This window comes from Hippoglossus stenolepis, chromosome 8 (genome assembly GCF_022539355.2).
Source record: "Hippoglossus stenolepis isolate QCI-W04-F060 chromosome 8, HSTE1.2, whole genome shotgun sequence".
NCBI lineage: Eukaryota > Metazoa > Chordata > Actinopteri > Pleuronectiformes > Pleuronectidae > Hippoglossus > Hippoglossus stenolepis.
In genome coordinates this window covers 507,849-519,651 of record NC_061490.1, presented here as the reverse complement: position 1 = coordinate 519,651, position 11,803 = coordinate 507,849, and the positions used below count along the sequence as shown (strand labels likewise).

The 11,803-nt window shown below is 42.2% G+C and overlaps 1 protein-coding gene across 2 annotated transcripts in view; it reads left to right on the top strand.

Moving 5' to 3' along the window:
* The first annotated feature begins 394 nt into the window (after positions 1-394).
* ldlrad4b (low density lipoprotein receptor class A domain containing 4b) overlaps positions 395-11,803 on the top strand; it is a 69,630-nt gene continuing 58,221 nt past the window's right edge. Inside the window, exons 1-2 of one of the 2 annotated variants that reach the window (XM_035163403.1) lie at positions 395-827; positions 4,541-4,601. In XM_035163403.1, coding sequence (XP_035019294.1) covers positions 4,571-4,601 — 31 coding nt within the window. In that variant the 5' untranslated portion in view covers positions 395-827; positions 4,541-4,570. The remainder of the gene's footprint in view (positions 828-4,540; positions 4,602-11,803) is intronic. The other variant, XM_035163401.1, reaches the window with a different exon arrangement.

Here is an 11,803-nt window from a genome sequence, read left to right as displayed (position 1 = left end):
TCTGGAATCTTATCCAATTAATGCAGCTGATACATGCAGGAGGCAAAAAAATTATATTCATTTGATCTGACCACAAGCTCAAGTGATAAAATTCAAGGATTTCAAATTTGCACTTTTCTTATTGTCAGCACTAACTTTGGTTCAGCCAGATGATTTGTTGTTAAACTGACCCTGACTCTGGTGTTTTGTTAAGCCAGTCTTTCCCTGGTCTATACTTTCAGGGAGGTGTGTGAAGTATATGACGTTTTACTTTGTTTTTGAGGAGTTGGGGTCACAGTTGTGTTATTTCTGACTATTATTGAAGGCAGCACCTCTCCTCCTCCCAATGTGGTCCTCCTCAGCAGCCCTCTGATTGGCCGCGGCAGCTGTCTGTCAGTTGCGCCTGGCGGTGCTTGAACCCGCTGTGTGTGCTGTGGTGGACCAAGGATAGCTGCTCGCAGAGCGGAGGAAGGAAACGAAAATCCAACACAATGCGTTAGACACCGGGCAGTGGCTCGTCCCCATACCACTTGCCAATTCTCTGGCTCTGCCGCTCCCAGAGGAATATGGCGTGAGGAAAACCATGGAAACTAAATGCGAAACTATCGGGAGTTACTCGTAGTGGCGGACTCTGCTGCCACTGCCTGGAAGTTTTTGTGTGTGAGCGTGAGTGTGTGGCTTTTTCCCCTGTCGAGGGGCCCCGACGGTGGCGGCGGCTCTCTCCCCGGAGCGGTGTCACTGTCTGCCCAGCTCCATGCAAAACCTAACGGCCCCAGGCGGCCCCGGAAACTCCAATGTCACCTGCTCCTGCAACTGCACTGCTTCTCAGCCACAGGCAATGGAGATATGTAAGTAACATTACTTTTGCTTCTCCTGACCTTAAAAACCTGCTGAGAGATTGTGGTGTCTAATCCCTTTTATGTGCACTCCTCCAGTGTAGTAACGGAAGGACGTTCAGATCAGATTTAGCATTCACACAAGACAATGCATTCATTCTCTATCAGCCGTTCCCATTAGCAAGACAATTCTTTATAGTGTTCCTGTGAATCATGTGTAGGGCTTTCATGTTATGTCCACGCTGTCTCGCAGAAACTTTATGGTTACCCTAGTCTACTTATTGCTGTTGTCTCTCTGTACTCTCAACTCCTGTGGTGTCTCTGTACCACATATCATTTTCTAGCATTTCTAGCATAATTGATGTCATAGTGGAGCTGAAGTCGTCATAAATTCTATTTATATTTTATATATGTATATCTCCTTATATTTATAAGTATTATTTATTATTACTTTAGTGATGTTTATTTTTGACTGCCCTCTTGCTGCTGTAACGTTGCAAATTTCCCCACAGTGGGATTAATAAAGGATTATCTTATTTTATCTTATCTTTATATTACATCAGTTAAAATGTGTCATTCATATAGCAGTACCACTGTTCAGACTTATAGTTATGAACACTTGCAGATTTAGTCCTGTTGGGCCGTGCACATGCTTTGAAGGATCACCACAGAGGGTTAAATAGTTGGCACAGAAAGGAAACATAGGAATGGTGTGTTATGTCTGTCTGTCTGTCTTGTGAGCAAACCAGAGAGAAACTTTCGTATCAGCTCTGCCCTTAATGCTGCCGCAAGCCAGATCCACTGAAGACATTTCCAGTTCATGACCGAGTCCGACCTTTCAGAGAGCAGGCAAACAGGTAGACCCCTGCCAGACATACTGTACATCTAATGTAGCTGATTTGCAGACAAACTTATGAAGACAAATTAACTGGCACATAGTAGACATTCATAACAACGAGCAGAGAGAAGCACAGACAGAGATATGAACAGTGGTGCAAGCCAGACAGATATGTTGACATGCAGACAAACAGATACGCTACAGACCTAAGGACAGAGTTACAATAAAGTGTATTTTCCATTGGGGCAGAGGCCATGCCTGGGCAATGTGAGGTGAATGCAGGATATTATATTTAGATTTGGCAGCAGAGGGTGGTTGCACTGACGCCACATTGTAACCAAGAAGTGTTTTTGTGTGGTTATGTGTGTGTGTGTGGGTTTGTCTGGCAGATGCACCAGTGTTCCACCATTCGTTTTCTGTGGCGTCATGGTATTGCTAGCCAGGAAAAAACACACCTAATCAGGCACGAACCAGTGCCATCCACCACCATCCACACAGACATAAGCCGTTTTCAGACATGATCTCCGGGTAAAATCCGGAGAATTGGCTTCAGAGTTTACCCAGAGTCTGCCTTTCACACATGCACAACGCAGCAGGTTTTCTGCACAGACATGTTTACAGCAACAAATCCTGGAGGAGCCGGGTGCAGCAGGAAGAGGCAGGGAGTGGCATATTAACTCTGCTTTGTAGATCACGTGATCATGTTTACAGCACCCCGACACCATTGTCAGCTCTTATCACCGCAAACTCTCATGACATCTTCTTCTGTGTCTCCTACGTGTGTGTCAACGCTTTTTTACCCGGAGATTTGTTTTTGTTTTTGCATTTTTGCATCTGTCGCGTGATAGAAGCGTCATCAACCCATGCACTCGGTCGCGGCAAATCCAGCAGGGGATCCCCTGCTGTGTTCACACATCCACTTCTGCTGGATTTCTACGGACTTTATACTAGGAGACCAGGTGGATAAAGTCCGTAGAAACTATGGAAAGTTTCACTCTGACATTTGTGTTCACACATGCACCTCCTCCGGAGAAAATACGGAGGATCTGCTGAGTCCAGTGCATGGCTGAAAGCAGCTATAGTGATACAGCAGAGAGAGCCTGATTCAATAATCCAGTAGAACTGCCTCAAGACTGTAAAAATTAGCAGACGAGATGCACTGCATAAAAGAAAATGATTGTGATGATTAATACTTGCAGTAAATTTAACTACAAATAAATGTGTTATACACAGTTTATACACACATCTGTGTTTAATACTTTGGCCTGGTATTTTCAGGTCATTTCTTGTCTGAGTAGTTGGTGAACTCGCACCAACTACTCAGACAAGAAACACGTTGCAAATTCACAAGCGGCCTGAAATAACTGTGCTCTACTGTAGTGGCCTTCTAGATTGAAAAGAGCTCTTGTATGTCGGCTGTGTTGTCATGCAAACTTTGCAGGACTGAATAACATAAGCTCATGCTAATAAGCTTAGAAAAGAAGGGAAATTCAAAGGACCTACAAACTAAGAGAGTGCATGGTGGTGAGTTTGCCACAGCCAGGAATCCAACCTTAGCTTACGCACTGGGATTCACATTTAGGGAGGTGAATGGCAGAGATCTTTTATAAGTGTTCCTCTCAAGCTGTTGCTGAGCTTGCATTCGTTGTGTAGTGAATTTATCTTGTACTGTGGGTGTGGTATGATAAAGTGCTGAGGTTGAACACCACAGCTTTATACATATGTGTTGATTATCCATTAGAAAGCAATCCATGAACAGGGCTGGTAATTTTTCTTTAAACAATCCATAGTCCATAGCACCAGGTCACGTCATTGGTTACCTGGTTGTATCTGTTGGATCTCCTGTCCTGACATTTTTTTGAATCAGTCAAGTTCTCACCCGGCTGTGTGCTTTAAAGTGCTTTGAAGAAAATCATGTTGGTAAAGTATGTTTGATATTCTTACTCAAACTCAATTACATTCTCAATAGAATCAGTCACTTTCAAATCATACTCAGCTCAAACTATGAAATAACTTCCAAAATGTGTCTCTCCTCAGAGAAAACAATACATCCTCTCAATCCTTTATATGCACACGTAGTAGAAATGCAGTATACATGACTTTCCTCTTTGATCCATGTGTCAGAGACTTGAGGGGCTGTCTGTGTCTATGTATATGTAACAGTTAAAGGGACCAGCCAGACAGACAGATGTAAACAACCTGATCTGTAATCCTGTGTAAGAGTGGTGTTAGTCTGTAGGTGGCAGCAGGGTCATCTGTCAACTACCTCAGGCCAAACACACACACCACTTGTTGACTCTTGGACACACATACACAGTAATGTTGATAGGTTTTCAATGTAGTGAGTCCCCGGTACCCAAAGGGGGTGATTTTAGTGTGTCCCTGGGAAATTCGATGGGTCCCCAATAAAATTTGTTAAACTCCTGTTTGATGTTGGTATTGTATGATATGATTATAATGAACGGATATGATCGTGTATGTTCAAAATGTATTTATCAATAAGAGTTCTGATTTTAACACATAAACAAAACAAGACAGTCTACAAAATAAACTGTCACCAAAATAACACCAACATCTTCTAGTCTGAACATGAACTAAATCAAATGTGATTATAAGTGATAAAAAAAATTAACTGAGTCAATCACTGTGAAAATCTTAGGACAAAAATGAAACTTAAATCTAAACAAAAAATACAACTGTAATAGTCTGCTGGCCACCAATAGCTTTCATCTTTTTCTTCGGTGGCATTTTTACGTTTTCCTTCTTCTGCTTACTCGAGAAAAAATAGTATCTCATCAGGAGCGGTACAGTATGTATGCGTCGTCTGAGCATATCTAAATATTTTTTATCACAGCCACCGGAGTATGTTTTCTTTATTTCATTACAGCACGTCCCCTAGAAGTTAAACATCTTCGACATGAGTGAACACAGCATCAAGCAGTGGAAACGTGAGTTTATTTACTACTATGAAGTTTGTGTCCTTAATTGTTGAAATAAAATCTGTGCTGACTGGCTAGTTGTTGTGGTAGTGTCTAAACTAGCATGTTGCAAGACTGTGCACGCAGGATCTCGTCTGCGCTGACTAGATGCTCAGATGGTTGAAACAGCGCTTGCCTGGTCTGCTGACAACAAGGTTTCTTTTGCTGGTTACTGAGATTTTTTACACAAGTTTGTTGTTCACAATGAGGCGCGTATACGTAGGACGCATGGATAGTGAGTTTACTGCGTCCTTTCAGATTTTAATGCGTCAGGGACGCAGTGGGCGTACCTATCAACATCACTGTATCTAGATATATGCCTGCAAGCCGTTTTCAGACGGAGAATTGGCTACAGAGTTTGCCTTTCACACATGCACAACACAGCAGGGGTTATCTGCACAGACGCGTTCACAACAGCATTATTCAGGCGAGAGGTGGTGCAGCCGAGTACAGCAGGCAGAGACAGGAAGTGACATATTATCACTAAAATCTCTCTTGACATCTTCATCTGTGTCTTCTATGTGTTTATTTTGACTATTTGTTTTCTTTTATTTTTGCATCTGTCGCGCTTTAGAAGCCACGCACCCGCTCATGGTGAATCCAGCAGGGATCCCCTGCTGTGTTCACACATCATATTCTCCTGAAATGTCTACGGACATTATACTAGAAGGCCAGGTGGAGAAAGTCCGCAGAGACTGTAGAGCATGTCTGAAAGCAGCTATATAGACCCACACACACAGGCACACTTAGGCACAGCCAATATTTACCCTTCAGTCTCCAGCCAGACAACCAATCCAATCTCCCACTAAGCTCTTTGTTGTTTGTTTGGGATTGTTTATTTTAGCCTATTTTTTTGTATGCTTTGTTTGTGGAGGTGTTGTTGGTTTGGATGGATATTAATGAATTCTAACAATGAGCCTCAGAAAATGACATAAAACTCACAGTTGCAATAAAAAAATTTAGGGCCTTGGGGAGTGGATGTGTAGTCCTTCAAGACAGATTTTGCCATCACTGCTCCAGTAATTAATTTCAAAGGGAAAGTGTTAGTGTCTCTCAAGCTGACTGTAAAAGGGAGATTAGCAGTTCAGACTGGGCTATTTGTTGCTGTGGAATAATGCCTTGCAGTGCATAATTTGTTTTTTAATAGATTTGTTTGTAGAGAAGATGACTGAATAAATATGCATTTTATTTTTGATGAATTAATTGTTATATTAATCAAGTAATAAAACATGATCGTTAGCTTAATCGATATTTATTTTTTACGATAGTTGTTGCCCTACTTACACACACACACACAAACAGATCGGACACATGTGTAAACTCGGACAGGGTACAAAAAACAGAATTTGTAAACTTAGTCAATATATGGAGAGCAGGAGGAGATGGCTGGGTGCCACAGTTTAGCTCGATTCCGTTGGCAGTGCGCTGCGCGAATGATAGAGACACAGGAGCAGAAAATTACTGACACAGCCGGTAAAAAATAACTTTTTTTACGGTCCAAACATGTATGAAAAGACCCAAATGAACACTGTAAGCCAGTGGTCACCAACCTTTTTAAGCTCAAGATCCCCGACCTTGGCGTTGGTGAAAGGCAAGACCTACCTATTGAAGCACTGAACTTCCAACTTGCGGACTTTTATTTAGGCAAATTGTATTTGAATTACATGAAATGCTTTGGACCAACTTTCAAATGGATGCAACAAAGAAAACAATGTAACTAGCACATCAAGCAGGTCTGTCTTGCTTTAAGAATAAAATAAATTCTAAGTTTTATTTAATTTTATTCCGACACCAAAAAAAGGCATGTGGTCTATCTTGTATAAGGAAATTATTTTGTTAATTGTAGTCAACAAAGAAAAAAATCAACATACTTGCACTGAGCAGATCATATTAGGTGCCATTGTTAACTGAAAATGTTTATCCTCTGAAGCTTCATGTAAGTTACTATGTTTTCAATTAACATTTTAGAAAGTAGAACTGTAATGTGCACAACAAAACAAAGAACAAAATTCTCAGTCAGTGCAATGAAACTAAGTGCAATTCTATGTCCCATCTTATGCAGCATCACTTTTCACAATGCCACAATGCCATCAGAAGGCAAAACTGTTAATGTGATGGCTGTGACTGAATATTGTCTGTGAGTGCTTTGTAGTTCGGCTCATAGCTACAGACAGCCAGTCTGAGGCAGTCTGTGAGGTGTCTGTCAGTAAGCCGGCTCCTGTACTTAGATTTGATTATTTTCATTTGTGAAAACGCCATTTCACACAGGTAGGTGGATCCAAAGTAGGCACTCACTCTTAGTGCACATGCAGTGAGGAGTGGAAACTTCTCTCTGCTGACAAGTCCCCAAAAGTCACTGTCCCTTGATCTGGCTTTCAGCTCTGTCATTTTGCAAATCAACCATTTCCATGTCAGCTCCACATGGCAAAGAAAATACTTGCTGGAATTTGGTTGCTACTTGTTCTATTTCAAAGGACTGAAATGGATTTGACACAAATGCAGCAATATCTTCCATGACGTCTAACTCACCAAAACGCCGACTGAACTCTGTTGCCACTTTGTCCAGGTGCGCACAGTACAGTCCAGGTTGAAAAGCATCCTCGTCTACGATGGCCTGTGACATTTTCTCCAGGTTGGGTGTCATTCTTCCGTTCTTTAAATGTGTGGTCCAGACACCGAGCTTGGCCTTGAACGCATTCACTGCGCTTATCATGTGGGGCAGGTGTCTGTCTTTTCCCTGGAGCTCGTTGTTGAGTGCGTTCAGTTTTGCTGTTAGGTCTGTCAGAAACCCCAGGTCCAATAGCCACGCATCATCTAACAGTTCCCGGTGCTCCTCGTTCCTTCTCGACCACCGGACATCGGCATGGAGAAGGAGGTCTCTGTAAGCGGCATCGAGCTCATCTAATAATGCCTTGAACATGCGGCGCTGAAGTGCTTTCGCTCGAATCAAGTTTATCAGTTTGACCACCAATGTCATTACATGAGAAAAGTCCACGACTTTCCCTGCCAAGGCCTGCTGATCAATCACATAGTAAAAATTTACGAAGTCTGGAAAATCAGGGTCATTACGGCACAGTGCTATAAAACCAGAGCGCACACCGCGCATTGCCAGGGCCTCATCAGTAGTAATTGCCACCAGTCTGTGAATGGGGAAATCATTTTCATCAACATATTTTTAAAACTCATTGTAAATATCCTCACCTCTCGTTCTCTCCTTTAAGTGCAAAAGAGTGAGGAAGTCCTCCTTTGTTGAAGAATCCTGGAAAGCCATTCTGACAAATACAACAAGCTGAGCTGTGTCCATTACATCCAGAGATTCATCAAACTGTAGTGAAACATATTCACAGAGTGACAAGTCCTTTAACAATTGTTGATCCACGTCCTCTGATAGTGACTCAACCCTCCTTGTCACTGTTGTCGGGCCAAGCGATATACAGCGGAGGGCGGTTTTGATGTCGTCTTTGTTTTTGAAGTCGTTGAAAACAGTATCTGCTGTAATGGCCATTGCTTCCTTGAATAAATTGCCATCTGTAAAAGGCTTCTTGTGTTTAGCCAAAAGGTGACTGACACGAAATGATGCTTCAGTAGCAGCCTTATTTAGAGTAGCAGGTTTTGTGAAAAGTGTTTGCTGAGCCTTCAACTCCGATTTGAGCTCTTCAACTTTCCTTTTACGGATTTCGCTCTTCGGCGGGTACCGGTCTTTAAAGTTGTGGTGGTTGTTGTTGTGGTGCCGCTCCAGATTTCCTCTTTTAAACAGTGATTGTGTTTGGCGGCATAACATGCATACACACTTGTCTTTCACCGAGGTAAAAAGAAATTCCTCTTCCCATTCTGAATGGAAATTGTATGTTTTCATCTTCTTCCGTGGAGCCTCAGCCATGCTAGCTTACTGTTAGCTACCTGTCACCGGTGAGTACCGTATATTGAAATTTACGACAATTAACGTACAGGCACTTATCTCTAATATCATTGGTCAAGGCAGAACCTGGTCATGAAGAACTCTCAGCAGTTGGATCGAGAAACAGGGAGCGGGGGAGAGAGCGAGAGTGAGAGCCGGAGAGACAGCGTTGAGAGAGAGAGAGAAGGAGAGGCAGAGTGCGGGGAGCGAGAGAGGGAGAGAACGGGAGGGAGAGAGAGGGGAGAGAGCGGGGAGGGAAAGGTAATGCTTTTGCAAAACTTTTTTTTTCTTCTATTCATTTCGGGAGCTACTGGGAAGTCTCAAAGATCGACCGGTCGATCGCGATGGACGGGTTGGCGACCACTGCTGTAAGCGAACTGTGTATGGCTCCCTTGGTGGCGCTGTGGTCGAGCTGTCGCCATTGATTCACCATTGTTCTGACCGTGTGCACTGATAAGAAATGAGCTTGGCTTGATCACGTCCCAAGGGAGAGTCACATGGTCTTGCTCGCTCTCTCTTTCTTTATCTAATGTATACTCTCTCTTTCACTCTCATTCACATATACATACTCTCTCACCCAAATGCGCTCACAGGTACCAAGATTTGGCACCGATTTAGCGTAAATTGGTACCCGGTAGTACCAACTTAATCCGGTTGGTACCCTTAAAAGGACATAGTTCGGTACCCAACCCTAGCAGGAGGTTTGTGGGAGTGTGGTTGCCCAGATCCTTCTCATCCTCCTCCACCTTCATTTGTGATTCAGATGGCGGTCGGTCTTGTGTGTCAAGATGGGTACATGTGCTTACCGAATCGAAAGGCCTGTACTGGTACATAGTTCTGCTCTAACTTCAACCCTCAAACCCCCAAAAAGGTGTGCTACATTGACATCCATGCCCACACACGCACCGTTATAAAGCGCATATTTGGGCAGCTCAAGGGTCATTGGGTGCGCTTGGACACAGCTGGCATCAAGCTCCTATATCAGGGGTCGGCAACCTTTTTGACAATAAGTGCCGCTGTGACATTTTCTTGTTAATTAGTGTGCCATATCAACATTTTTTTATATTAAGTTTTATTATTGAACCACATTAATATTTCCAACAGACATGGGGCCATCTCTTATAACTTCAACCTCCCAGTTCAGCACACCGCTCTCTTCATGATACACCAAATGGATATCCTTGTATGGCGAAATAGGGGCATGGCTGTATGCTAATTGCAGACAGTGGACACGTTCCTGTCAATTTAGAATCATTCTGATTCACAAACATACGCAAGGTGGTGAGAACAAAATTGGCTGGTGCACACGTGTCATGAATCCGGCGGTGATTTTGCACATGCACTTATTTAATTTTACAGAGAGGAGCAGAAAATTACTGCCAGAGCTGCTAAAAAATTCAAAAATATATAACTTTTCATGTATAAAAAGACCACAAATTACCACTATAAGTGGACTTAGTGGAGCTGTGCATGGTTCCCTGCGTCTGTAGCCAGGTGAAATGTTTTCATTTAAACCATGTTGTTTAAATGGAAATAATTTTTTCACTGTCTACATAGACCACTTACTGTATGGGGTCTATGTTAGAAGTGAAACCAAAGCAAAAAATACTTAAACACTGTATACTTAAGCATTTGTTTATTTATCGCGAAACATATCATCTTCGCGATATTCAACAATGATATAGCATATTGCATGTTTTCTTAATATTGTGCAGCCATATTCAAAACTTATAGTCCTTTTTGTGATTGTGCAAAGCATGGTTATTACAAATGTTACGCTTCCCAGGATTGGTACCACAGCAACAAAGTATGTCTGTAAAATACAGCATGAATGCAGCAGCAATGAAGACACGGAGCATTCAATTCATCATCCAGACTGCATCTTATTCAAATTCAACACAATTTCAAATACAAACAATTCTCTGAGTGTCAGTCTCTGTTTCAGTTTATAACTGCATTTTAAAGTGCATAACACATACATTCAATTATCCTCTCCTTTGTAATGGAATGTGTTCTCAGTATTACTCACACTTCTGGTGTACATCTTATGTCTCCTTACTTCAATCAACATCTTAATACACATTATCACTCATATATAAGTGAACAGGGCTACTATAATCACATAGTGCAGGTTACAGTGATTCTTAACTGTAGTGAAATCAGAAATTAATTCTGGACATGCACACTTAATCACAACACAGCTTTCACTCAGGAAGAAATACAAACATTTTCAATATAAATCTATTAGGCTGGATCATTAGCTTATAACAGGCACAATAACAATTCATGACTCTATTACAACGTACGTGCGTGTCGGAGCTGAAATACACAATGTGTAAAGTAAACAAACTATAGCGACCTGCCTGCAAGACTATGCGCAGGTAAAATAAACACCTATACACGCGAATATGGTCACCGCCCACCTAGTGCCACTTGTGTCTCCCGCCTCAATGACTAGCCAAGTTTCAAAGTTTTTAACAGTCCGACAAAATAATCGAAACGTCATCAATATGTCTCAATAACACTCGTGGTGATAAAGCTAAGCTTTAAGGAATTAATGTAGATGACTCTCACCCACTACTAACCTGTAAAATACAGCATGAATGCAGCAGCAATAAAGACACGGAGCATTCAGTTCATCATCCAGACTGCATCTGATATGTGGGCGGAAGTTACCTCCAAAGAGACAGTACGGGGTGCAACTGCTCCCGTGCCAAACGTTCCACCTGAGTGCTCATTTACTGATCTCTCCATAATGCATATGAAACATAACCCCACTTGACTATCACATATATTATTAGGAATAATATTAGACCCTGAAAATTGCAAAAATGACTGTTAAAAGTAATAAATCAAATATTTTGGGGCATACCACACAAACATTAACAAAGTGCCATTTACAGTAATTATGTTTTCATGAGGCAAGAATCTTAAAAGTAGGAGTTTATGGGTCCTCATAAGAAACTTTCTTACCATTATGAATTACATCAATATATGTGTGAGTGGGTGGGGTGGTGGTGATGTTCGGGAGTCCCATTCAAGAGCCAAATTACTCACCCTTAGTTAATGTGTGACTTGCACCAGTGAAAGTCTTGTAGTGTGGCTGACTGTCTAGGAGGTGTTTGTGTGTGCGTGTGTGTGTGTGTGTCTGACTGACTGACTGAGGGAGTGAGAGCATGCGTGTGTGTGAGAGAGCTCTAAACAGACATGCCCTCTCAGCTGTTTTTGTCTGCCTGAGCACAGAAACGGACTGCAACTCCATGCAGCACTGGAT